The 27937-nt window shown below is 39.1% G+C and overlaps 1 protein-coding gene across 5 annotated transcripts in view; it reads left to right on the top strand.

The window, feature by feature from the left end:
- Positions 1-27575, top strand: part of LOC138821549 (HORMA domain-containing protein 1-like) — a 34440-nt gene extending 6865 nt beyond the window's left edge. For 2 of the 5 annotated variants that reach the window (XM_070013896.1, XM_070013897.1), the window contains exons 6-15: positions 278-314; positions 8684-8704; positions 8932-8958; positions 11137-11204; positions 12077-12228; positions 14614-14867; positions 17517-17585; positions 20096-20179; positions 22228-22296; positions 27026-27574. In XM_070013896.1, the coding sequence (XP_069869997.1) occupies positions 278-314; positions 8684-8704; positions 8932-8958; positions 11137-11204; positions 12077-12228; positions 14614-14867; positions 17517-17585; positions 20096-20179; positions 22228-22296; positions 27026-27106 (862 nt within the window). In that variant the 3' untranslated portion in view covers positions 27107-27574. Of the gene's footprint in view, positions 1-277; positions 315-8683; positions 8705-8931; positions 8959-11136; positions 11205-12076; positions 12229-14613; positions 14868-17516; positions 17586-20095; positions 20180-22227; positions 22297-27025 lie in introns of all 5 variants that reach the window. The other 3 variants (XM_070013899.1, XM_070013900.1, XM_070013901.1) reach the window with 3 other exon arrangements.
- The last annotated feature ends 362 nt before the right edge of the window (positions 27576-27937 follow it).

The following is a 27937-nucleotide window of genomic DNA, read 5'->3' as shown; positions in this document are numbered from 1 at the left end:
TTTTAATTTATACATTAAAATTATTCTTTATTTTATGCCCCAGGTAAACAGCTTTATTTTCCTTCTTGTCCTCACAAATACCTTCCATCCAGTATCATTTTTTTTTTTGCAAAATTATTTCATATATTGAATTTTGCTTTATTTAAAGCTAAAAATAAGGATACTTCTAATGTTAAGTTTTTGTATTATTTAATAGTGAGGTAACAGAAATTTATGAAAAGTAGTTTTTGGAAATTGCATTCAATCTAAAATGCATCTTTGTTTTGTTTGTTTTTAGGATGCTAGGGTGCTATGATGCTTTACAAAAAAAATATGTAAGTCTTAGTATCCTTTTTCTACTTTTGTTCTTTTTTTCATTTTATTTTATTTTTTGTGAACATACTGTACAGAGGGGTTACAATTACATGGACAGGATAATGCATACATTTCTTATCAAGCATTGCAGCCTCCTCCTTTGTTTACCCTTCACATCCCTTCCCAGCCTCCCCCCCACCCCCTCCACCCCCCCCCACACCAACGTTACCAACGTTGTAAAGCTCGTTTTCGACATGACAATTTGTACTTCTCATTGTTGCAACAGGTCCACCTGTATCCTTAAACGACTTGTTTTTCCCCATCTCCTCCACAAGTTATACCGACATCAAATATAGTGGAAGCAGGGGTTATACTGTGGGGGAGGGACATACAAAGCAACAAAGAAATAATCTTATAAATGCATTAGAAACAAATGCATGAAAGAAAAAATCATTAAAATACATATCTAAGGGTTCATTTTCCTAACATCACATTATCTGACCTTTTCCGCTTGACTCATACGTATACTAGATATTGCAAATAAGGGAAACCATGGGACCTGTGTTTCTTTGGGCTTGGCTTACTTCACTTAATATAATTTTTTCCAAGTCTTTCCATTTCCTAACAAATGGGGCAATGTCATTCTTTCTGATGGAGGCATAGAATTCCATTGTGTATATATACCACATTTTCTTCTATATGTTGTATTTGACAACTCTAACATGAATCCAGAAATAGTAAAACATTAAACTAACTGAGACAAGCTGGGTGCCGATGGCTCATGCCTGTAATCCTAGCTACTCAGGAGGCTGAGATCTGAGAATCATGGTTCTAAGCCAGCCTGGGCAGGAAAGTCCGTGAGACTCTCATTTCCAATTAACCACCACCAGAAAACCGGAAGTGGCGCTGTGGCTCAAGCAATAGAGTGCCCCTCTTGAGCTGAAGAGCACAGGGACAGCACCCAAGCCCCCCCAAAAAAGATTCTCACTCACAGACTTTACTGCCAGGCTGGCTGTGAACCATGATCCTCAGATCTCAGCCACTTTGAGTAGCTAGGATTGTAAGCATGAGCCACTGGTGCCCAGCTTTGTATCTCTTCTTTAATATTATTCTAATAATTTAATGAATTATTTCTTGATTAGGGCTGAAAATAAATTTCTAGCCAGGCATGTTGGCTGAAGCCTGTAAATCTTAACTAACTGCCCCCGTCCACCAAAAAAACTACCAGAGGGAGATTACATCTTAACCAATGACAGGATCCAGTAGACAGTGCCTGTTAATCCAACCCATGAAAGCATAAATAGAATCAGAGTCAAGGCCAGCGTCCAGATGCAAAGAGAGACTCTCTTTATAAAATAACCAATGCAAAAAAAAAAAAAAAGTAGGTTGACAGAGTGGCTTAGGTAGGCTTAAATTCAATTGAATTTAAATCTGAAAACTGAATATTACAAGAAGATAAATAAATCAATTAGTTAATTTCCTTTGATTGGGGAATGTAGCTCAGTGGCAGAGATTTTTGTCTTTTAAGTGTGTAAGGACCTCCATTCCATTTCCAAGGTAGTAAAAGAAATAATTTTCATATATATGTATATATACAGGATATATATATATATATATATATATATGTTAAATTGTCACAAAGTCTGGCTTTGTTTTAGTTTAAGTTTTTACAGTAAGCAGAGCACAGAGGCTCGAGTCTATAATCCTAGCTACTTAAGAGACAGGAATCTGGTGATTACATTTTTTAGGTCAACCCAGGCAAAAAAGAGGTTTGAGAGACTCCATCTCAATCAATGGCTGGGCACAGTATAGCATGTGCCTGTGTTATCCCAGGCTCAGGAGAAAGCAATATGTGTAGGTGTAGGTGTAATGGTTCCCAGGGAAAATAATTCAAATAGGGACTGGAGATGTGGCTCAAATGGTACAATGCCTACCTAGCTCAAGAACAAGAACAAGTTTCTCAGTACTACCAAGAAAGGAAAAAAAATTTTTCAATAGACTATCAAACTTCTTGCACACTTAACGGAACTTTTCTTTTGGATCAGTCGTGGGAATAGAACTATGGGCCTAGGCACTGTCCCTGAGCTCTTCAGCTCAAGGCTAGCACTCTACCACTTGAGCCAAAGCACCACTTCTGGTTTTCTGATGGTTAATTAGAGATGAGAGTCTCCTGGACTTTCCTTCCCGAGCTGGCTTTGAACAAAGATCCTCCTGACTCAGCCTCCTGAGTAGCTAGGATTACAGGTGTGAGCCACTGGCACCTGGCTACTCAGCATAATATTTTATAATATATGTATGACATTTAGACTGGATGTAGTTGTTCATGACTGTAATACTGCCACTTGAGAGGCTGAGTCAGGAGGATCATAAGTTCAGAGGTACCCTGGGTTAGTTAGCAAGATTTAGGCTACATAGCAAGACCCTGTTGAAAAAAAATCAGTTCCTGCAAAATTGAAATTGTGAAGATGAATTTTTATTCATGGCACCTAACCTTCATTAAGGCATATTGAGTGCCTGTTTTGTGATGAACACATTTTGGGTAGGAACAGGAGTAAGCGTTGTGTTCTTGAAAGAGAGTTCTAATGTCAGTCAAAAAAGCAAACAACTAATCCAATAGTGTTAAATGCCTTTAAAATACTTATGAGAAGGATGTTATAAACTGGGAGAGAGTGAAGGAAGGGGTGACATTGTACAAAAAGAACTGAACTCTTTTTTTTTTTTTTGGTCAATCATGGGGCCTGAACTCTGGGCCTGGGTGCTGTCGCTCAGGTCTTCAGCTCAAGGCGAGTGCTCTACTACTTGAGCCACAAGTGCCATTTCCTGTTTTCTGGTGGTTTGTTGGAAATAAGTATCTCACGGACTTTCCTGCCTAGGCTGGCTTTGTTTTTATTTTATTTTTTTTGGGTCCGGTCATGGGACCTGAACTCTGGGCCTGGGCGCTGTCCCTCAGCTCTTCAGCTCAAGGCTAGCGCTCTACAACTTGAGCCATAGTGCCACTTCCGGCTTTTTTTCTTTTTGCTTATGTGGCGCTGAGGAATTGAACCCAGGGCCTCAGGCATGCAAGGCAAGCGCTCTACCACTGAGCCACCTTCTAGGCTGGCTTTGAACTGTGTTCATCAGATCACAGCCTCCTGAGTAGCTAGGATTACAGGCGAGAGCCACCCTGGTGCCTGGCAGAACTGAACTCTTTACCTGACTTACGTAACTGTAACCTCTCTATGTCACTTTTATAATAATAATAACATTTTTGTAATAAGTTTTTTTATTATGAAAATACTGTACTGAGGGGTTACAATTACATGAGCAAGGTAATGTTGCCTTCTCCTTTGTTTTTCCCCTACCATCCCTTCCCTCCCACCTCCACACCTAAACTCTCCCCACTGCCCCCCCCGCCTAAATTTTAAAGTTCATTTTTCAACATAGTGTCTTCTACATCTCATTGTTGCAATGTGCCCACCTGTATCCCTATTTAAACATTTTGTTTTTTTCCCTTCCCCTCCCCAAATTATACCAACATCAAATACAGTGAAAACAGGGGTTATACCATGGGAGAGGAACATACAAAGCAACAAATCACATGGTACCTTATAAATATGTTAGAAACATAACAATAACATTTTATTTTTAAAATTTTCTTCCTAACGTTTATTTTTTGCCATTCCTGGGGCTTGAACTCAGGGCCCTGGGCACTGTCCCTGAGCTTCTTTTACTCAAGGCTAGCCCTCTACTGCTTGAGCCAAAGTGTCACTTCCAGCTTTTTCTGTTTATGTGGTACCGAGGAGTGAACCCAGGCCTTCATACATACTAGGCAAGCACTCTACCACTAAGCCATATTCCCAGCCCCAACAATAACAAATTTTAAAAAGAGAAAAGGATGCTATACATGTAGATGTAGAATAACTTTAGCTAGGATGGTCAGAGAAAATCTTCTCTGAGTTGGTAACATTTAGGCTGAGACTTGAAAGGAGAAGGCATTCATTTTGGAAAATAATATCCTCCACAGAGTAGCAGAGAGTTACAGAGGACTTTGGAGAGTTATAGGAACAGAAAAGAAGGCCAATATTTTTTTATGATTGGAGAGCAATTGTGTCATGGAGGAAAATGGCCTGAAATGAACCTGGGAAGATAGGGATAGAACATTCATTTCTATGTAGGTAATAAGTTTAGATTTTATTTCAGATGCAAAAGAAGCCCTTTGAAACTTTTAAGTAGAACTATAACAGCATTTAAAAAATTTAATCCCTCTTCTCTTTATAGTATAGAAAGAGAGTAAGATTGGGAGTAAGAGGCAATTACTCAGGCAATTACTATAGAATTGGTAAGAAATGGTGCCAGTGGGCTGGGAAGGTGGCTCAGTGGTGGAGTGCTTACCTTGCATGCATGAGGCCCTGGGTTCGATTCCTCGACACCACATAAGCAAAAAGAAAAAAGATGGAAGTGGCGCTGTGGCCCAAGTGGTAGAGCACTAGCCTTAGCTGAAGAGCTGAGGGACAGCGCCCAGGCCCAGAGTTCAGGCCCACGACCGGAACAAAAAAAAAAAAAAAATAAAGAAATGGTGCTAGCTTAGACATGATGATGACAAAGGAGGAGATTCAAGACATGTTTGACACTAGATCTTACTGGATTTGTTGATGGATTGCTTGTGAAGTAGAAGGAAAGTATCAGAATCAAAGATGACTAGATTTTTGGCAAATCATTTAAGTGAACAATTTTCTGTTCCAATAACCTCCACAGTCTCTTTCCTTTACTAATAAGTCCTTGAGCTTTCTAATTTTTTCTTTTCAAATCCATACTCATGTTAGTTATTTCACAACCGTTCATTTAAATCAGTGAAATAAAATACTAACATAAATTTCACCCACCAATAAGCTAAGTAGAAATAGGTATTTGGAGAATAGGAAACATATATAAAATATACCCTTAGAGGCATGATATAAAGTCTCCTACAATAATCATTAAGAATAAATGTTGAAAAAAAAAAAAGAATAGATGTTGAGTCAGGCTCTGGTGATTCACACCTGAGGAAACTCAGATCTGAGGATCACGGTTCAAAGCCAGCCCAGGCAGAAAAGTCTATGAGACTCTTATCTCCAGTAAACCACCAGAAAATGGGAAGTAGAGCTGTGACTCAAAGTGGTAGCATGCTAAACTGAGCAGAATTGCCCAGGAACAGTGTCCAGACACTGAGTTCAAGCCCCACAACTGATCCCCAAAAAAGAAGAGATGTTGAGCTGTGAGTATGTCTCAAGTAGTAGAGTGCTCGTCTAGCAAGGTTCTAAGCTCAAACTCTAGTAGCACCACCACCAAAATAAATTAATTAATGCTGAATCTGAGTTCTGGTGGCTCACATGTGTAATCCTAGCTACTAAAGAGGCTGAGATCTGAGGATCATTATTCCAAGCCAGCTTGACAGGAAAAGTCTTATCCAATTAACCACCAAAAAGCCAGGAGGAGTGGAGCTATGATTCAAGTGATAGAATGTTAAGCAAAAAAGCTCAAGGACAGCACCCAGACCCTGAGTAAAACCACTGGTATGGTATTAAAAAATAAAATAGATGTTGAGATGAGGAAAGGGAGGATGGGAGAGCCAATACGGAGGTGAGATTCCATTGGACTACATTTGCACATACATGGAAATGTTACAATGAAACCACCCTTATGCAATACAATATAGGATAAAAAATTTAATGAAATAAAATAAATGTTGCAGAATGCTGGTGGCTCACACCTGTAATCCTAGCTTGTCAGGAGGCTGAGATCTAAGGATCATGATTCAAAGTCAGCCCTGGACAGGAAAGTCTGTGAGACTCTTCTCTCCAGTTAACCACTGAACTCAGCTACAGTGCTCAGGCTCTGAATTCAAGCCCCATGACTGACCAAAATAATAATAATAATAAGTCTTGAAGCCAGATGCCCAGGCTTAACTCCTATAATCCTAACTACTCAAGAGTCTAAGCCGGGCACTGGTGGCTCACACTCGTAAGCCTAGCTACTCGGGGCTGAGACCTGAGGATCACAGTACAAAGACAGCAAGGGCAGGAAAGTCCCTGAGACTCATCTCCAATAAACCACTAGAAAAACCAGAAGTGGTGCTGTGGTTCAAGTGGTAGCACACTCACCTTGAGCTGAAGAGCGCAGGGACAGCACCCAGGCCCAGAGTTCAAGCCCCACGACCGACAAAAAAAAAGGAGTCTAAGATCTGGAGAATCACTATATGAAGCTAGCCTGTGCAGAAAAGTCCAAGAGACTCTATCTAAAAATAAATTAAAAAAAAAAAGCAGAACTAGAGGCATGGCTCAACTAGTAAAACACCAGCCAGGCAAACTAAGAAAATTCCAAGTCCTGAGTTCAAGCCCCAGAACCAGGAATAAAAAAATAAGTGTTGAGGGCTGGGAAGGTGGCTCAGTGGTAGAGCGCTTGCCTTGCATGCATGAGGCCCTGGGTTCGATTCCCCAGGACCACATAAGAAAAAAAGAAAAAAAGCCGGAAGTTACGCTGTGGCTCAAGTGGTAGAGCGCTAGTCTTGAGCTGAAGAGCTGAGGGACAGCACCCAGGCCCAGAGTTCAGGCCCCATGACCAGACCCAAAAAAAAAAAAAAAAGTGTTGAAAATGGTGGGATAAAGAGTGAACAGAGCCAGGTACCGGTGGCTCACGCCTGTAATCCTAGCTACTAAGGAGTCTGAGATCGAGGTTCAAAGCCAGCCTGGGCAGGAAAGTCTGTGAGACTCTTATCTCCAATTAATCACCAGAAAACCAGAAGTGGCGCTGTAGCTCAAGTGGTAGAACACTGCCTTGAGCTGAAGATCTGAGAGACAGTGCCCAGGCCCAGAGTTCAAGCCCCATGACTGACAAAAAAAAAAAAAAAAGAGTTAATAGATGCAGCAGTGGTATTCATTAGACACTATTTTGAAAATGAACTATTCAACTTGTGGGAGGGGACAGGAGAGAAAAAACAGGAAAGAGCAAAAGAAGGGGTGACATGATTCAAAAAGAAATGTACTCTCAGCTGGGAGCTGGTGGCTCATGTCTGTAATCCTAGCTACTTAGGAGGCTGAGATCTGAGGATCACGGTTCAAAGCCAGCCCGAGCAAGAAAGTCAGTGAGACTCTTATCTCCAATAACCACTAGAAAACCGGAAGTGGCGCTGTGACTCAAGCGGTAGAGCACTCACATTGAGCTGAAAAGTGCAAGGACAGCATCCAAGCCCAGAGCTCAAGCCCCAAGATCAACAAAAAAGAAAGAAAGAAAGAAATGTACTCTTTATCTGACTTATGTAACTGTAACCCCTCTGTAAATCACTTTTATAATAACAGTAAAAATGCATGAAAAAATGTTGAGAAAGAACACTTTTTATTTATTTATTTATTTATTTCCCAGTCCTGTGGTTTTGAATTCAGGACCTGGCCACTGTCTTTGAACTTCTTTTGCTCAAGGAATTGAACCCAGGACTACATGTACTCTACCACTAAGCCACATTCCCAGCCCCCACTTATTTATTTTTGATGCTGGTGATGGAATCCAGGTACATGCTCAGCATGTACTCTACTAGTGAGCTACACACCTAGTCCAAGAAATAGTACAAAATAAGGTTTTTTTTGTTGTTATTTGTTTTGTGTTTTGTGGGGATTGTTTTGCCAGTTAAGGGGCTTGAATTCTGGGGCCTGAGCTCTTTGGCTGTAGGAGAGTGCTCTACCACGTGACCCACAGTGCCACTTCCAGTTTTCTTGTGGTTAATTGGAGATAAGAGTCTCATGGAGGGGCTGGGAAGGTGGCTCAGTGGTAGAGTGCTTGCCTTGCATGCATGAGGCCCTGGGTTCAATTCCTCAGCACCACATAAGCAAAAAGAAAAAAGCCAGAAGTGGCGCTGTGGCCCAAGTGGTAGAGCACTAGCCTTGAGCTGAAGAGCTGAGTGACAGCACCCAGGTCCAGAGTTCAGGACCCACAACGGGACCCCCCCCCAAAAAAAAAAAAATGTCTCATGGAGTTTCCTTCCCAGGCTGGCTTTGAACCACAATCCTCAGACCTCGCCTCCTGAGTAGCTAGGGTGACAGGTATGAGCCACTGGCCAGGCTACAAAATAAGTTTTATGCTTTACTATGAAAACTTTTGGTTGTTGTTGGTCATGGGGCTTGAACTCTGGGCCTGGGCACAGTCCCTCAGCTCTTCAGCTCAAGGCAAGCACTCTATCACTTGAGCCACAGCACCATTTTGGGTTTCTGGTGGGTTAACTGGAGATAAGAGTCTTATAGATGCACCAGCCCGGGCTGGCTTTGAACCACGATCCTCAGATCTCAGCCTCCTGAGTAGCTAGAATTACAGGTATGAGCCACCAGCACCTGGTGAAATCTATTTTATACAAGTAAGATGTTTGTTCTTTGTTGTTTTTCAGCTAAGGATGGTCATTCTAGCTGTAAGTATCTTAATGTTGTATTTTAGTTTTCCCTTTCTTCATTAAATGACATTGAAACTATCAGTTGATTATCACCTTTTCAAACCACTAGTCTATTCAATGGGAAAAACATTAATATTGGGTAGTAATTTTATTTTTTGTTTTGCTTTGCTGTGTTCACTTAACATTTTAAATACACAATTTATTTCTTTTTGAATACTTAAACTCAATTTAAATTATTTTAATAGGTATACACCAATCCAGAAGACCCTCAGGTAAGCGTGCTTGGGTAAATAAACATTATGCTTCCAATATCTAAATATATATTATTTTAATATTTAATATATATGTTTATGTTTAAGTCTTGTATATGTTTATGTTTAAATCTTATATAATGCTTCTAAGCTTGTATTGTTATATTTAAAAAGAAACATGCGGGGCTGGGAAGGTGGCTCAGTGGTAGAGCACTTGTCTTGCATGCCTGAGGCCCTGGGTTTGATTCCTCAGCACCACATAAGCAGAAAGAAAAAAGCCGGAAGTGGTGCTGTGGCTCAAGTGGTAGAGCGCTAGCCTTGAGCTGAAGAGCTGAGGGACAGCACCCAGGCCCAGAGTTCAGGCCCCATGACCGGACCCCCCCCCAAAAAAAAAAAAAAAACACGCTTACTACAGGAGATGATGTGACTGGTCCTATCCTACAAAGCTTATAAACCTTTAGAAATAACCTAAATCACTTGGGAATAGATGCTACAGTTCAATCACACCCACATGTTCATCTGACAATCAAGGGAAAGAAAAGAGAACAAGAAATTAAATGGAAAACTAGAAGACAAGAAACGGGGAGAAGATTCTTAAGTGTTTATTATATTAGGCTTTGGGCTTTTTGAACATTTTTTCTCATTTATTCATTATAACCTTCATGACATAATTACCATTAGCATCTCCACCTTACAAACCTAGATACAAGTTTTCTTTTTTTGGTGCCAGTTCTGTATCTCGAACTCAGGGCCTAGGCACTGTCTCTGAGCTTTTTCACTCAAAGCTAGAGCTCTACCACTTGAAGCGCTTGCCTTGCATGCCTGAGGCCCTGGGTTCGATTCCTCAGCACCCACATAAGCAAAAAGAAAAAAAAAAAAAAAAAAAAAAGATAGAGCTCTACCACTTGAGCCACAAGTCCACTTCCTGCTTTTTGTTAGTTAATTGGAGGAAGCCTCACAGAGTTTCTGCCTGGGCTGGCTTTGAACCTTGATTCTCATAACTCCTGAGTAGCTAGGATTACAGTCATGAGCCACTATGATTCAAGGTTTTATTTATTTATTTATTTATTGTCCTGGGGCTTGAACTCCAGGCCTCGGCACCATCCCTGAGCCTCTTTGTGCTTAAGGCTAGCTCTCTACCACTGGAGCCACAGTGTTACTTCCGGCTTTTTCTGAGTAGCTTATTCTGAGTTCCATGGACTTTTCTGCCCAAGGGTGGCTTTGAACTGCAATTCTCAGATCTCAACCTACTGAGCAGCTAGGATTAGAAGCATGAGCCACAGGTGGCACCAGGCCAATACAAGGTTTCTTACCTAAGGTTATATGATAGAAGAGACAGAACCAGGATTTGAATCTAGGAAGGTTATCTCATCATCTGGTTGCTTAATCATTATAATACATGTGTTAATATGTAATGTTTTATTCAGTTGTGGAGAAGGAGATTAAATTGATTTAAAACACAGCAGACCCCCTCCTCCATCCTTATATGAACAGGACATGCAAAGAAAGCAAACTATTCCCAGCTTTGGAATGGCTAGGATTGTTTTTAATCTTTGATATTCATGCTGCAATTAATTCTTAATGTATGCCCTTAGTGACAAAACAGGTTATTTGTGCAAAGGTTATGAATAAATTAATTGTAAAGAAAATAGTATAGTTGTACATTTTCTTCTACCAATAAATGAACAATCTTATTGATGCACTACTGTTAATAATAATAATATGGTGAATGTTTACCATATCAGGAATTAAAAAGTATTCAGTAGCTGGGAATACAAGGTGTGCCATCATGTCCAGCTCTAATTGCCTCTTAAAGATCCCAAACTGTAACACTGATATGCTGGGGAGTAAATTTGCAACACATGAACTTTTGGTGACACATTCAAGCTAAAGCACTTAACTATTCTGTCGAGATATTGTTTCTCCCTTTACTGTTTCCTTCTAAAAAGTTCCTAACACTTATTATTCATAAACTGTAAACAATAATAATAATAATAATGGAATAGATAAACCTCTAAGACTGAGGCCCCAAAACCCAGACCATTAGAATTGACTCTCAGGAATTGAAAACCTTAGTGGACCAATAGGGATTAGCATGTAAGAACAAACTATTGACTAAATGTTAAGAGTTATATACAAGTAGCATATTGCTGTTTTATATAACCAAAATTTACCTAAGTCTAATGTTTTCTATTTTAGACAATTTCAGAATGCTACCAATTTAAGTTCAAGTACACCAAAAGTGGACCAGTCATGGACTTTACAAGGTATTGTTCTATAGTATCATTTTTATGTTAATAATACCACCTATTCATTAACATTTACTAGCTAAACTTCAGGATTAATTCTGGAAAGCATCATTCATTCACTGATTTATTATATTGGGTCTTGAACTCAGAGCCTCTTACTTGCTAGACAAGTGTTTTACCACTTAAGCCTTATCCCAGCCCCAGGATTAATTCTAAACCTTCTCAAATCCCCAGTTAACATTCAAGATATGGCTATATCAAATAGAATAGTACCTTGAATAGCTGCATTACAAGATTGTGTGACTCATTATATACTATTTGAGAAAGGATTTGCATGATTAGAAGTATGATTAAAATCCATCATTTATTTTCTTTAAATACCTCATTAAAACATAATATATTTAATTATTATGGTTCATGCCTATAATCCAAGCTACTCAGGATGTTGAGATCTGAGGATCATGGTTCAAAGCCAGCTTAGGAAGGAAAGCCCAGGAGATTCTTATCTCCAATTAGCTACCAAAAAAGCAGGAAGTGGAATTGTATCTCAAGTGAAATAGAATACTAACTTTGAGCACGGTGGCTCATACCTTCAATCCAGCTACTTGGGAGGCAAATATAGGAAGACTGAATTCAAAGCCAGCTCAGGCAAAGTTAATGAGACTCTCTTTCAAACACAGAAATTAAAAATAAATAAAATGTGTATTATCCAAATTAATATTTGGATATAGTGATAATACATTTTATAATAGCGACCTTTAAATTGACTTTATGATAACTGTCAATAACTTTGATATAATAAAAGCAAGAATTTCAAATAGTTAAAATGTGAAGTTATGATATTGGTAGCACCAGTTTTATGAAAAAATTAATATCTGATTATTTTCTAGTAAAAATCAAAACAATGAATCTAACATGTCATCTGCTGACACCAAGAAAGCAAGTATTCTCCTCATTCGCAAGATTTATATTCTAATGCAAAATCTGGGACCTTTACCTAATGATGTTTGTTTGACCATGAAACTTTTTTACTACGATGAAGGTACTATTTGCAATATGTTGTGGGGTTCTTTTGGAATTTGCATTTATTATTATTATTATTGAAATAATTAGTTTCCATTCTGGATGTTTATAGCACCTACACTATTAATATATTTTTGAACTTAAAGAATTTGCAAAAGAAAGACTTGAAAAAAATAGACGTTAAAATGTACACTTCTCTAGTGATAGGCACATATCCATGTGAAACGTAATTCTACTGATAAAGAAATGAAACAATGAGACACTGTTTTTACTTACTAGATTGGTAAAACTTGAAAACCTATTATTGGAAAACATAGGAAAAAGCATTTTGTTTTGTTTTGGTTTTTTTTTTGGGTCCGGTCGTGGGGCCTGAACTCTGGGCCTGGGCGCTCTTCAGCTCAAGGCATGCAAGGCAAGCACTCTACCACTGATCCACCTTCCCAGCCCCAGGAAAAAGCATTTTTGAGGAAATGTAGAAACAGTTTTAGAGGATCATTTGGCAATATCAAAAGTTTAATTTTAATACAAAATATCTATAACTAGAAAAATATTTTTAATCTATACCTGCAAAATTATGCAAGATTACATATTTATAAATATTTTTGTTATAACTTTGCCAAAATAGGAACAAACAGTTGTTCTTTGGAAATTGAGTAAATAAAGTGTGGCACAGGGGCTGGGAAGGTGGCTCAGTGGCAGAGCACTTGCCTTGCATGCATGAGGCCCTGGGTTCAATTCCTCAGCACCACATAAGCAAAAAGAAAGCCGGAAGTGGCGCTGTGGCTCAAGTGGTAGAGCGCTAGCCTTGAGCTGAAGGGCTGAGGGACAGCACCCTGGCCCAGAGTTCAGGCCCCACAACCGGACCCAAAAAAAAAAGTGTGGCACATAGCTGGGTGCCAGTGGCTCATGCCTGTAATCATAGCTATTCAGGAGGATGAGATCTGCAGTTCTAAACTAGCTCAGGCAGAAATGTCTATGAAACTCTTATCACTAATTAACTGCCAAAAAAAAAAAAAAAAAAAAAAAGCTGGAAGTAGAGCTGTGCCTTAAGTGGTAGAGCACTAGCCTTGAATAAAAAAGTTCAGGGAGGGGCTGGGAAGGTGGCTCAGTGGTAGAGCACTTGCTTTGGCATGCATGAGGCCCTGGGTTTGATTCCTCAGCACCACATAAGCAAAAAAGAAAAAAAGCCGGAAGTGGCACTGTGGCTCAAGTGGTAGAGCGCTAACCTTGAGCTGAAGAGCTGAGGGACAGCGCCCAGGCCCAGAGTTCAGGCCCCATGACCGGACCCAAAAAAAAAGAAAAGTTCAGGGATAGGGCCCCCTCCCTGAGTTCAAGCCCAGGACCAGCATAAAATAGAAAAAAATAAATAAATTGTATTACATGAAGAACAGCTAGATACATAATAGTATGATCACATTTCTGTTTCTAAGGACATATATATTTCCTAAAACCCTATGTAAGAAACGTTATTATTTTTTTTTAATTTTTTGGGGGGTCTGGTCGTGGGGCCTGAACTCTGGGCCTGGGCACTGTCCCTCAGCTCTTCAGCTCAAGACTAGCACTCTACCACTTGAGCCACAGCGCCACATCCAGCTTTTTTTTTCTTTTTGCTTATGTGGTGCTGAGGAATCGAACCCAGGGCCTCAGGCATGCAAGGCAAGTGCTCTACCACTGAGCCACCTTCCCAGCCCCATGAAACGTTATATTTTTATTATATATAATATATTACCTTCAAGAACATAAAGCAAAGACAATACCAATTTAAATTTATCAAATATTCTCTTTTATATTTGTTGCCAGTTCTTTTCAGAATGTTTTACAATGCTTTAATTCATTTTATAGCCATAGTGACCCTAGAAGGGCAGGTACTATTATTTTTCCATTTAACCAAGGAAGAAATCAAACCAAAGATAATTTGTTCCAGACCACACAGCCAGTCAGAAAAATGAATTAACTTTTAGGGAATAAAATGAGGACTTGGTGATAGGAAGAGAGTAATGTTGGATTTCTATTTATGCCCTCTGTGCTATTTGAAACTTACCTGCATGTGATTTTTTTTTGTCTGTTTGTTTTGGTTTTGGTTTTTGGTTTTGGTTTTTGTTGTTGTTCCTGGGCTTGAACTCTGGGCCTATGTGCTGTCCTTGAGCTCTTCAGCACAAAGTGAGAGTTCTACCACTTGAGCCAGTGTCACTTTGGGTTTCTGGTGGTTAAATGGAGATAAGTCTCACCAATATTCCTGCCCAGGCTGGCTTTGAACCACGATCCTCAGATCTCAGCCTCCTGAGTAGCTAGAATTACAGGCGTGAGCCATCAGCACCTGGCTTCTGCATATGTTTTTATATAAGGTAATAATATAGTTTCATCAGTTCTGTGAACATTATGGTTTAAACTTATTTTTTTGTAGTTACACCTCCAGATTACCAGCCTCCTGGCTTTAAAGATGGTGATTGTGACGGGGTAACATTTGAAGGGGATCCTATGTATTTAAATGTCGGAGAAGTCCCAACACCTTTTCACACCTTCAAAGTAAAAGTGACCACTGAGAGAGAACGAATGGAAAATATTGATTCAACTATACTATTACCAAAACAATTAAAAACACCACTTCGAAAAATCCTGATGGACAAAGATGATGTCGAAGATGAAAATTACTTAAGTGTGAGTATATCTAAAGAGTTATAAAGTACAATAATAAAAATGTTTGATTTATTTACGAAGAATTAATATTCAGAGATATGTTATATTGTAACTTAAGATTGGCTGGGCCTTGTGCCTAGCTACTAAGAAGGCTGAAATTTGAGGATTGTGGTTTAAAGCCAGCCTAGGCAGGAAAATCCTGAGACTCCTATCTCCAATTAACCACCTAAAAAGTGGTAGAGCATTAGCCTTGAGCTAAAAATTTTAGCGCAGGGACAGCACCAGGCCACGACAAACACAAAACTCAAAATTTAAGGTTGGAAAAGACCTTAAAGTTTTTACCTTAGTTCAAAACTTATACTCAGAACTTAAAAACACAACTATTATAATTGAAGCAAGAAGTTGTGCTACAGGCCCAGCCAGTTACCAACTTTACCTACCTTCATAGTGGACTCTGAGGAAATCCCTAGAAATCTATGGCATAACTTGAAAATTGTTGTACTAGTCCAGTGTAAAACATTCATAAACTGTGCTTAATTTCTCCAAGACCTAGAAACTTATCTTCCTAAAGTAGATTGGAAGTTCCTGGAAGGTAAAAAGTATTATTTGTCTTATAGTCTTACTATGTCTAGCACTTAAATTTAGATTGCATCCTCAATATTAATTGAATGAGATTTTTAGTTGCCTTATTCCCAGAAAATATGAATACTATTGTTGCTTTAACCTTCCAATATTGTTCTTTAATGTCACTTCTTTTCTTGTCTTATTCTAAGTCATAGCCATTGTACTTATGCCAGAGGCTTACATTTGTTTTTGTTGTTGTTGTTTTGGGTTTTCATTGGGTTTTTTTGCCAGTCTTGGAGCATGAACTTAGGGCCTGGACACTGTCCCTGAGCTTCTTTTGCTCAAGGCTAGCACTCTAGCCCTTGAGCCACAGTATCACTTCAGGCCTTTTCTGTTTATGTGGTACTGGGAATCAAACCCAGGGCTTCATGCAAAGCAAGCGAGCCACATTCCCAGCCCAACTCACTGTTCTAAACTTGGCCTTATCTTTTAAGATAGAGAATTCAGTTTTCTTTTTTTGGGGGGGTCCTGTCGTGGGGCCTGAACTCTGGGCCTGGGTGCTGTCCCTCAGCTCTTCAGCTCAAGGCTAGCGCTCTACCACTTGAGCCACAGCGCCACTTCCGGCTTTTTTCTTTTTGCTTATGTGGTGCTGAGGAATCAAACCCAGGGCCTCAGGCATGCAAGGCAAGCACTTTACCACTGAGCCACCTTCCCAGCCCCCAGTTTTCTTTTTTTTTATTAATACGTTTTTTTAATTGTGAAAATATGATACAGAAGGGTTACAATTACATGAGCAAGGAAATGAGTACATTTCTTATCAAGCAAGAAAAGTCAGTTTTCAACCAATTCAATCAAATTGTTTTCCTAAAACTTACATCCTAATCTGGCTATATAAACGAATATGGCTGGGATCTTGTAATATGTAATATATATATATATATATATATATATATGTATGTATGTATGTATGTATGTATGTATGTATGTATGTATTTTTATTTTTTTTTATTTTTTTTTTGTCAGTGGTGGGGCCTGAACTCTGGATCTGGGCGCTGCACCTCAGCTCTAGGTTAACACTCTACCACTTGAGCCATAGCCACACTTGCGGCTTTTTCTGCTTATGTGATGCTGAGAAATCAAACCCAGGGCCTCATGCATGCAAGGCAAGCGCTCTACCACTGAGCCACCTTCCCACCCCCCAGGGATCTTGTATTTTTAAAATTTTTGAATTTCTTTCCCATCTTTCACGAATTGTACAATAATTATAATTTAGACTTTTTAACTTGTTGCTACCTTTAAAATACAGTAACTAAGCTTGTCATGGACTTCTTGAAGAGGAGGCTAAGTATATTCGTAGTATATACTAACACTTGTATAGAAATTACAGATCTATAGATGTGGTAGCTTGATTTATGAATATGTCAGATTCAATATTGTCAGACAATAGTAAAATGTAAGAATTTCTAGAACCATCATGCATTTTTGAGAAAGTTGTAAATTTCTATCATTCATAAATTATTGTTGAGTATAAATGATAGACATAAAATGGTAAATAAAATGAAAATAAAGTAAAAAGAAATAACATATTTTATTTGGATAAATAAGTTGCCTTGAGCCAGACATAGTGATACATAGCCATAATTCCAGGTGTAGGCAGGAAGGCCATGAGTTCCAGACCAGCCTTGGCAATAAAGCAAGACCTTGTCTCAAAAAAATAAATTTTCGGGCTGGGAATTTGGCTCAGTGGTAGAGTGGTTGCCTTACATGCATGAGGCCCTGGGTTCAGTTCCTCAGCACCACATAAGCAGAAAAAAGCCAGAAGTGGCGCTGTGGCTTAAGTGGTAGGGTGCTAGTCTTGAGCTGAATTGCTAAGGGACAGTGCCCAGGCCTAGAGTTCAGCCCCCACAACTATCAAAAAATAAAAATAAAATAAAATAATTTTCTTGTGATAGGAATTCAAAGACCATTTTATTTTAGCAAGCACAAGGTAGTTGTAGTTTTATAGTTATCCTTTACATAAAATGAACTTGTTCATAAACAATTCTACACAATTGTTTTCATTTCTTTTTGAAATATACCCATTTTTTTCTTCACATAATTGCGTAGGATGATTTTGACTTTGAAACTAAAATGGAAAAGCAGAAAAAAAAACCTATGGAGTTTCTGGAATTGGAGGTAATAAGTTAAAAATATAGATTAAACTACCAATTCAGTTTCATACCATTTTAACTTTAAAAAATTTTTCAGAACCAAATTTGTAATAAAGATGAAATTATGAAGTGTAAAGAAAGTCTAAAATTAGCCAGCTGCTGGTGGCTCACGCCTATAATCATAGCTACTCAGGAGGCTGAGATCTGAGGATCATGATTCAAAGCCAGCCCTGGCAGGAAAGCCCAAGAGACTCTTATCTCCAATTAACCACCAGAAAATTGGAAAAAAAGCCAGAAGTGGCACTGTGGCCCAAGTGGTAGAGAGCTCACCTTGAGCTGAAGAGCTGAGGAACAATGCCCAGGCCCAGAGTTCAAACCCACAACCAACAAAAAAAAAAAGAAAGGAAGTCTAAAATTTCCAATTTCTCATTTCCCACTATGCTTGATAGCCTTTTAAAATTTTGGGTTTGAACTCAGCCTCATACTTTCTAGTCAGGACTCCACCACTGACTCTTTAGCCATTTTCTGCACTGCTTATTTTTCATGTTTCCTACTGGGGCAAGCACCTGGTTCATGATTTCCAATTTTTAGTTTGTTATCATAGCTAGGGTAACAAGTATATGTCATCACACCCACAGCTGCTTCTGTTGAGGAGTCTCTTGGACTAAAAAGGCCTGTGTTGCCCTGAAACCACAATCCTCCCATTCTATGTGTTTTAAGTAACAAGAATTACAGGCATGATGGGCTGGGAAGGTGGCTCAGTGGTAGAGCACTTGCCTTGCAAGCCTGAGGCCCTGGGTTCGATTCCTTAGCACCACATAAGCAAAAAGAAAAAAGCCGGAAGTGGCTCTGTGGCTCAAGTGGTAGAGCACTAGCCTTGAGCTGAAGAGCTGAGGGACAGCGCCCAGGCCCAGAGTTCAGGTCCCACGACTGGACCCAAAAAAAAAAAAAGAATTACAGTCATGAACCATCAGTGCATGGCCTCTAACTTTTTACTTGCTTTTGTTGTTATTTTTAGTTTTTATTTTTATTAATTTTTGTCGGTCATGGGGCTTGAACTCTGAACCTGGGTGCTGTTCCTGCGCTCTTCAGCTCAAGGCTAGTGCTCTACCACTTGAGCCACATCACCACTTCCAGTTTTCTGGTGGTTTATTGGAGATAAGAATCTCTGAACTTTCCTGCCCTGGCTGGCTTTGAACCGTGAACCTAAGATCTCAGCCTCCTGAGTAGCACAGGCATGAGTCACCGGTGCCCAGCTGTTGTTATTTTTAAAGATGACTTTTGGAGACTGTAATCTTTGCTACTCAAGAGACTGAGATCTCAGGATCACAGTTCAAAGCCAGCTGGGGCAGGAAAGTGAGTGAAACTTTTTTGTTTTCAGTCATGGGGCTTGAACTCTGGGCCTGGGCATTGTCCCTCAGCTCTTCAGCTAAAGGCGAGAGCTCTACTACTTGAGCCACAGCTCTATTTCTGGTTTTCTGCTGGTTTATTGGAAATAAGAGTCTCATGGACTTTTCCTGCCCAGGCTGGCTTTGAACAACGATCCTCAGATCTCAACCTCCTGAGTAGCTAGGATTACAGGTGTGAGGCACCAGCGCCCAGCTCTGGGAGACTCTTATCTCCAATAAACTACCAGAAAACTGGAAGTGGTGATGCGGCTCCAGGGGGAAAAAAAGATTGCTGGCTGGGGATGTGGCTTAGTTGTAGAGTGTTTGCCTAGCATGCATGAAGCCCTGGGTTTGATTCCTCAGTACTATATAAACAGAAAATGCCAGGATTGGTGTTGTGGCTCAAGTGGTAGAGTGCCATCCTTGAGCAAAAGAAGTTCAGGGACAGTACCCAGGCTCTGAGTTCAGGACCAGGGCTGGCAAAAAAAAAAAAAGATTGCTTATATGCTTAGTTATTCTTATATTTTCTTATTCTTTGTCTTTTAGGAGAAAATTAAATATTTAGAATGTTTATTATTAACAAAGACGTTATATGTTGAAAAAGTTTTTATATTTATTGTGAATTTGTTTAATAATAAATCCCAAATAGAATCTCAGAATCTTATAGCTAGGCAGAATCTTAAGCAATTATTTAGTCCACTCTGCTTTGTTGTATAAAACACATATTTGTAGCAATGGAGCAGAACATGTTTAATTTTGTTTTCAACTTACAAAATAGTAAATTTTTGAAATACAAAATTTAAACAATACAAACTTAGAAATAATGGGATTGATCATTGAGGTCTACTTTCCTCTGTCTTAACTCTTTCTCAAATGGGAGTGAGCTAAAAGTCCTATCATCTGGAAAGGTAGTACCTAGTAATCACTTGAGGCTTTTTTGGTTGAGTGTTCAGTATACAGTGTTGAGTATAAATTGTCAGTATCACTAAATTTTGTTCTTTTTGTGACAGTATGAACCAACTAAAATTACTGGTTTTATTAATGTAATATGACAAAATGCTGATCATTGTGTGCTTGAATTTTTGGACTTCATTATGTTATGAGTTGCACTATGTTTCATAGTTTATGTAATTTATTTCTTTTCTAGGTTGAGCACTTAGTCAGTAAAACATCTGAACTTGATGTATCTGAAAGTAAAACGAGGAGTGGAAGGATCTTTCATAATAAAATGGTAAAAACTTTAAAATTGTAAATTCTATTCTGATTGTGTAATTCATCTCCTATACATGAATTTATTTTGCCATTTCATTTATTGGACCAGCATTAGATGAAAGCACATTATGTCAGGTACTATTCTAGGCACTGAGGATGGAACCTAGTTAACAGCCTATAGTTCCTGATCTTAGGAGAAAGATTGGTAACTGAAGGCAAACAGGCAATGATAGAAAGCTATTGTAGAAGTCTGAATAGAGGCACAAAGGAAGCAAACTTTAATTTTACTGACTGTACATTAGAAAGAATTCAAGGAAAGCTTTAAGAAGTGATTTTAGCCTTACTTCCAAGAGAATTCTAGAATCCTAGAATGTTCCCATGTTTCTTTTTATAAATTGATTATCTTGGTAGTAACATATTGAAGTTTAATTTTTATATATCTTACATAAAATGGATTATGTTCCAAGTCAAAACAAGCTCATTTACTTTAATTTTTGAATTATACTAAATAGAATTTAATATATGAGAAAAATTCACATTTGATTTTAGACTTTTAATTTCAAAGGATAGGTGTACAGAATAAACAGAATAAAATATAAAGTATTATATTTGAAGTTAGGAAACAGATTACTCTATCAGTGGTATCCCAGAACATGTCTTCCAATTCTTCATTCAGTGACATCATGTTGAGTACTTGAAATTCAACATTTACCTCATGGAAATGAACGAATGCTTCAGGGTTTGTCTAAAGCACAGAACTGACTATAAAACATTTACCACTGATTATAGTGTCTTTTTTAGGAGTCTTTTTCTTTCCCTGTACTCAGTAGGAAGTTAGAACTAATAAAAAGCAGAATTCAGCCAGGAGCTGGTAGCTCACACCTTCCTGTAATCCTAGCTACTTGGGAGGATGAGATTCAAGGATCGCAGTTCAAAGCCAGCCCAGGAAGGAAAGTCCATGAGACTATCATCTCCAATAAACTCCCCCAGAAAAGCTAGAAATGTGGCTCAAGTGGTAGAGCACTTGCCTTGAGTGAAAAAGTTTAGAGACAGTGCCCAAGCCCTGAGTTCAAGCCCGTTACTGGCATAAGAGAGAGAATCTTGTTTATCTTAAATAATAGAAAAAAAAAGTATGTTATTTAGAGATTAATAATATGACAGTTAATAATTTGTTATCTTTCAATTTTCATTTTAATAGCTACATATACAGAATTAGTCACAATAGCTAAAAGGTAGAAAAAAATCTAAATGTCAATAAACAGGTGAATGGATAAACAAACTGTGGCACATCTATTCAGTGGAATATTTATTGAGCCACAAAAAAGAATAAAATGTCAATACATGCAACAACTTGAATGAACCTTGAATATTATGCTAATGGAAAGAAGACAGCCAGTGGTGGCTCACATGTATAATCCTAACTACTCAGGAGGCTGAGATCTGAGGATCTAACTTCGAAGCTAGCTCAAGCAGGATAGTCTGTGAGACCCAGTTAACCAGCAAAAAGCCAGAAGTGGAGCTGTGTCTCAAGTGGTAGAGTGCCAGCTTTGACAAAACTAAGAAATAGTGCACAGGGCCTGGATTAAAGCCCTAGTACCACACAAAGGCGCACACACACACACACACACACACACACACACACACACACACACACACACACAAGTCACAAACATACATATCATGTGATTCGTGTGAAAGAATTGGAAGCAATTGAGACAAAAAGCTTTAACCTTTAAGACTAGTGGGAAGATAGGGGAATAAAAGAGTAACAGTGAAGGAATATAGGCTTTCTTTTTGGGGTAATGAAAATGTTCTAAAATGGACTGTGATGAGATGCACTTGATTCTCGAGTTGAAATTTAAAAAGCTCAAAACATGACTAATGGGCTGTGATGATAAATTGTGCATTCAGAGTATACTTAACATTATTGGTTATGTACTTTAAATAGGTAAATCATACTATCTATATTATATCTCAGTAAAGCTATGTAGTTGCATAAATTTGAAAATCAACTGTTAGATGTTTTTTGAGCAATAACCAGTTAGTAATTAGTCTATCTTTGTTAAGGTAAATGGAAATCATCCAGTAAAATGTAAAGAAAACCAGAAGAGAAGTGAACCTAAATCTAGGAAAACAGTAAGTCTTGTGATAATAAATAGGTTGAATAAAACAGCAAGCATCAGAATGTCATTACTATAAATTAATAAATTTGATCATATACCTGAATGCTCTTGAGTTCTAACACACAAATCTTCATCAAATGTATTTTTTAAAATGAAATTATTTTGAAACAAGATTCAATATGTTGGCTATTATCTCATTCTATGAGCACTTAATTTTTTCCATAAATGATTTGAAATTAGTAGAGGAATTTATTAGGTAAAGAATGTTAGGAAGGGCTGGGAAGGTGGCTCAGTGGTAGAGCGCTTGCCTTGCATGCATGAGGCCCTGGGTTCAACTCCTCAGTACCACATAAACAAAAAGAAAAAAGCCGGAAGTGGCACTGTGGCTCAAGTGGTAGAGCGCTAGTCTTGAGCTGAAGAGCTGAGGGACAGCACCCAGGCCCAGAGTTCAGGCCCCATGACCGGACCCCACCCCCTCAAAAAAAAAGAATGTTAGGAAAAGTATGAGTATAATGTAAAAATTACATTATAAGAACATTAAGGCAGGGCTGGGAAGTTGGCTCACTGGTAGAGTGCTTGCTTCACATGCCTGAAGCATTGGGTTCAATTCTGCAACACCACATAAGCAGAAAAAAAAAAAGCTGGAAGTGGCACTGTGGCTCCAGTGGTAGGGTGCTAGCCTTGAGCTGAAGAGCTGAGGGACAATGCCCAGGCCCAGAGTTCAGCCCCCAAGACAAAAAAAAAGAATATTAGGACATTTTGCAACTAAAATTGGCCCACAAATTTGATCTGAGCTATGTAGATACCAAAACTAAAACAAACAAAAGTTGACTATATATATAATTATACATAATTATATATGCATATCCTAAAAATAAAGTACTTTCTCAGAATATCTCTGGAGAATGTAATTCCTAACATAAATTATATGTGTGTATTCTTTTTAATTTTTTGTGCTGGTCCTGGGTTTTGAACTCAGAGCCTGGGTGCTGTCTCTTAGCTGCTTTTTTTGGTTGTTGTTGTTGGTTGTGGGGCTTGAACTCTGGGCCTAGTCACTGTCCCTCAGCTCTTCAGCTTAAGGGGAGAGCTCTACCACTTGAGCCACAGAATCACTTCTGGTTTTCTGGTAGTTAATTGGAGATAAGAATCTCATGGAGGGGCTGGGAAGGTGGCTCAGTGGTAGAGCGCTTGCCTTGCATGCCTGAGGTCCTGGGTTCGATTCCTCAGCGCCACATAAGAAAAAAGAAAAAAGCCAAAAGTGGCACTGTGGCTCAAGTGGTAGAATGCTAGCCTTGAGCTGAAGAGCTGAGGGACAGCACCCAGGCCCAGAGTTCAGGCCCCATGACTAGATTCCCCCCCCCCCCCCAAAAAAAGAATCTCATGAATTTCCTGCCCCAGTTGGCTTTGAACCACTATCCTCAGATCTCAGCCTCCTGAGTAGCTAAGATAACAGGCTTGAGCCACCGGTGCCCAGCTATACATTTTTATACATTTTTTTAGTGTCATTAATCTTTTTTTTTGGGTCCGGTCGGGGGGCCTGAACTCTGGGCCTGGGCGCTGTCCTCCCTCAGCTCCTCAGCTCAAGGCTAGCATTCTACCACTTGAGCCACAGTGCCACTTCCAGCTTTTTTCTTTTTGCTTATGTGGTACTGAGGAATCGAACCCAGGGCCTCAAGTGCTCTACCACTGAGCCACCTTCCCAGACCCTAATCTGTTTGGTTTTTTTTGTTTTGTTTTGTTTTTTGTCGGTCATGGGACTTGAACTCTGGGCCTGGGCGCTGTCCCTCAGCTCTTCAGCTCAAGGCGAGCGCTCTACCACTTGTGCTACAGCGCCACTTCCGGTTTTCTGGTGGTTTATTGGAGATAGGAGTCTCACGGTCTCTCCTCCCGTGCTGGCTTTGAACCGTGATCCTCAGTCTCAGCATCCTGAGTAGCTAGGATTACAGGCGTGAGCCACCAGCGCCCGGCTTTTTTTTTTTTTTTTTAAGGCAATTGAAGGGCTAGAAATGTGGTAGAGTCCTTATCTAGCATTCATAAAAAAACCCTGGGCTCCATTCTTTGCACTAGGAAGAGAGAAAATTCAAAAACTGAAAATTTAATATTTTGAAAAGTCAAAAGTTAGAAGGAGAATCTCAAAAATATAGATGGGTCACACCTAGCTACTCAGGAGGCTGATATCTGAGGATCGTGTTTCAAAGCCAGCCCAGGCAAGAAAGTCCATGAGACTCCTATCTCTAGCTGACCACCAGAAAACTGGAAGTGGCGCTGTGGCTCAGAGTGGTAGGGCACTAACTAGCCTTGAGCAACAAAGCTCTAGGACAGTGCCCAGAGGTGTTGAGTTTAAGCCCCAAGACAAAAAATATATACACAGAGAGAGAGACAGAGAGAGAGACAGAGAGTTTAATAGCTTAAGCAGGGAATGGAAAGTACATTGCATTATATATTAGGTACTTTATGTTGATTTTTTGTGAAAAATCATAATCTATTATTCATAGTTTTTTTCCCAACAAAATCAAAGTTCCATAACTCAGAGAGTCTTGTTAGGATTTCCCTTATACATCCTCCTATTTATTCAGTGTTCACTAGGGGTTTAGCTTAGCAGTAGAATTGTTTGACTATTATGCACAGAGGTTTGGGTTCTATCCCCAGCCCACAGTTTGTATGTGTGTATATACACACATACATATTTCATATATATCCAAAATGTACATAATCTAATGTATAACTATTGTATAATATATTAAATATATAATATAGATATATGTACCTTTTGGTATCAGGGATACAAAAGAAAGGCATGATTTAAATCTTCGATGGTCTCAAGGTAGAATTTTTTTTTTGTCAATCATGAGGCCTGAACTCTGGGCCTGGGTGCTGTCAGCTCTTCAGCTCAAGGCTAGCACTCTACCACTTTGAGCCACTTCTGGGTTTTTCTGCTTATGTGGTGCTGAGGAATTAAACCCAGGGCTTCATGCATGCAAGGCAAGCACTCTACCCCTGAGCCACCTTCCCAGCCCTAGAATGTTTTTCTATTTGTAATTAAATTCTGTTTTCCCTTCTCATTCCTCTAAAATGTTTTATCTAATTTCAAGGACACATGTTTAATCTCATCATCTAATTTCTCTAACAACTCTAATGAAGATCTTATATATCAGCAGCCATCAAAAAATGTACATATGCAGTTAATAAATTTCAACAGGCTTATTTTCCCCCAATTTTATTACTATTATTATTATTTTGTCAGTCATGGGGCCCGAACTCTGGGCCTGGGTGCTGTCCCTCAGCTCTTCAGCTCAAGGCTAACGCTCTACCACTTGAGCCACAGTGCCACTACAGGCTTTTTCTGCTTATGTGGTGCTGAGGAATCGAACCCAGGGCCTCATGTGTGCAAGGCAAGCACTCTACCACTGAGTCACTTTTCCAGCCCAGCCCAATTTTATTTTCTGTTGTTATAAAGGTGATGTACAGAGGGGTTACAGTTACATAAGTAAGGTAAAAAGAACATTTATTTTTGGACAATGTCACCCTTTCCCTTGATCTCTCCCAGTTTTTCCCTTCCCTCCCTACCCACAAGTTGTGTAGTTCATTTCTAACATAGTGTCTAGTGAGTACCACTGCTGCATTTGTTCACCCTTGTTCCTCTATTTCTGTGTCTCCTCTTACCTTCTCAAAACAGAAAAATGAATAAACAAGACAAAAAAACAAAACAAAACAGCAACAAAGAAAAAAAACCTATTGTTTTCATTTCCTAGAGTTCATTTCAACAAATATTTTGTATGATCAGATGCACATAGGCATTGTGCCTTTGTGTTCCTCTCCTAAGAGTCTCTCTCAGTGGTACTTTTTGTTTGTTTGTTTGTTGTTTTTTAAAGATCTGAGACTGGGACTTGAACTCAGTATCTAAAGCTTTTGCTAATTGGCTGTCATTCTATCAACTGAACTTCCAACCCCTAGGTTTGCTTTTTTACATAAGGCCTTTCCTTGTTTTCTAGAACTTGCTAACTAACTTAGGCTAGCCTCCAATTCTGATCCTCCCACCTCAGCTATCCAAATGTTGGGATTACAGGCATGTGCCAATATTCCCATCTAGAGATTTTGCTGTTAGTGTGCTGGATATGGAACTCAGGACCTTGCATGTATCCTGCCACTGAGCTATAAGCCCACGCCTTTTATTCTACTTCTATTTTTAAAGCCAAGCATCCTATCTTAGTTGAAATGATTGGGCGCCGGTGGTTCACGCCTGTAATCCTAGCTACTGAGGAGGCTGAGATCTGAGGATCGCGGTTCAAAGCTAGCCTGAGCAAGAAAGTCGGTGAGACTCTTATCTCCAGTAAACCCCTAGAAAATTGGAAGTGGCCCTATGGGGAGCTAGGAAGGTGCCTTAGTGGTAGAGTGCTTGCCTTGCATGCATAAGGCCCTGGGTTCGATTCTTCAGCACCACATAAAGCCAGAAGTGGTGCTGTGGCTCCAGAGGTAGAGCGCTAGCTTTGAGCTGAAGAGCTGAGGACAGCACCCAGACCCAGAGTTCAGGCCCCACGACTGACAAAAAAAAAAAAAGTGGCCCTGTGGCTCAAGCAGTAGACTGCTAGCCTTGAAGAGCACAAGGACAGCGCCCAAGCCCAGAGTTCAAGCCCCATGACCGACCAAAAAAAAAGAGAAGAAACCCCAGCCCCATGAAAATAAATACAAGATTAAAGACATGTAAACTGGAAAATATCTTAATATTTGTTTTCTTCTTACAGGCCTTCCATCACTTTGATTCTTCTAGCCAAGAGTCAGTTCCAAAGCGAAGAAAGTTTAGTGAACCAAAGGAAAATATATAAAATTTCCCTCTGAACATTTGCAAAGTTCTTCTCAACATTTAAAAGGCGCTATATTACCATTTTTAAGTGAATTTTCTGAACTCTGAAAATTTATTTGTAGTTTTAAGTAGTTCATACACTAAAATGAACTGATCAAATAGCTATTATATTGTGATCCTGAACCTTACCTGAGATAAATTCAAGAGAACCAAAAGTACAAATATAAATGATTCTGTTCATTATCTACGGGATATTGATCTACCTTCAATTTTAGTGGACATTTTCCTTAATTGATTTTAAGGCTTTCTAAAATCATTTTGTGAAACAATAATTATTTTGGCATTAAATTTTTGTAGACTCATTTTTTACTAATGTAAAAACTGTATAATCTAACTGGCTGTCATTGTGTTGTTCTTCAATTCTTTAATTGACAATATATGATGTATAACTTAGGAATTGGTACTTTTTTTTACATTTCTTACTGCAGGATAAAAAGACGACATTTTAAAGACTAACATGTTATCAATAAAAAATAAAACATTGTTCAGAATGTTGGCCCTCGTTTATAATTTTTATTGAGCAGGAAGTACTGTTTAATATTTCAGTAGAAAATATTTTCAAGAATAGAACACTTTCTAGAAATTTTTAATATTTTTTGGTTGGTCGTGGGACTTGAACTCTGGGCCTGGGCACTGTCCCTCAGCTCTTCAGATCAAGGCTAGCACTCCACCACTTGAGCCACAGTGCCACTTCTGGCTTTTTCTGTTTATATGGTGCTGAGGAATCGAAACCAGGGCCTCATGCATGCTAGACAAACACTCTACTACTGAGCCACTTTCCCAGCCCTTTCTA

Source organism: Dipodomys merriami, unplaced genomic scaffold, assembly GCF_024711535.1.
Source record: "Dipodomys merriami isolate MVZ:Mamm:240054 unplaced genomic scaffold, mDipMer1.0.p SCAF_92, whole genome shotgun sequence".
NCBI lineage: Eukaryota > Metazoa > Chordata > Mammalia > Rodentia > Heteromyidae > Dipodomys > Dipodomys merriami.
This window is presented reverse-complemented; position numbering and strand designations above follow the sequence as displayed.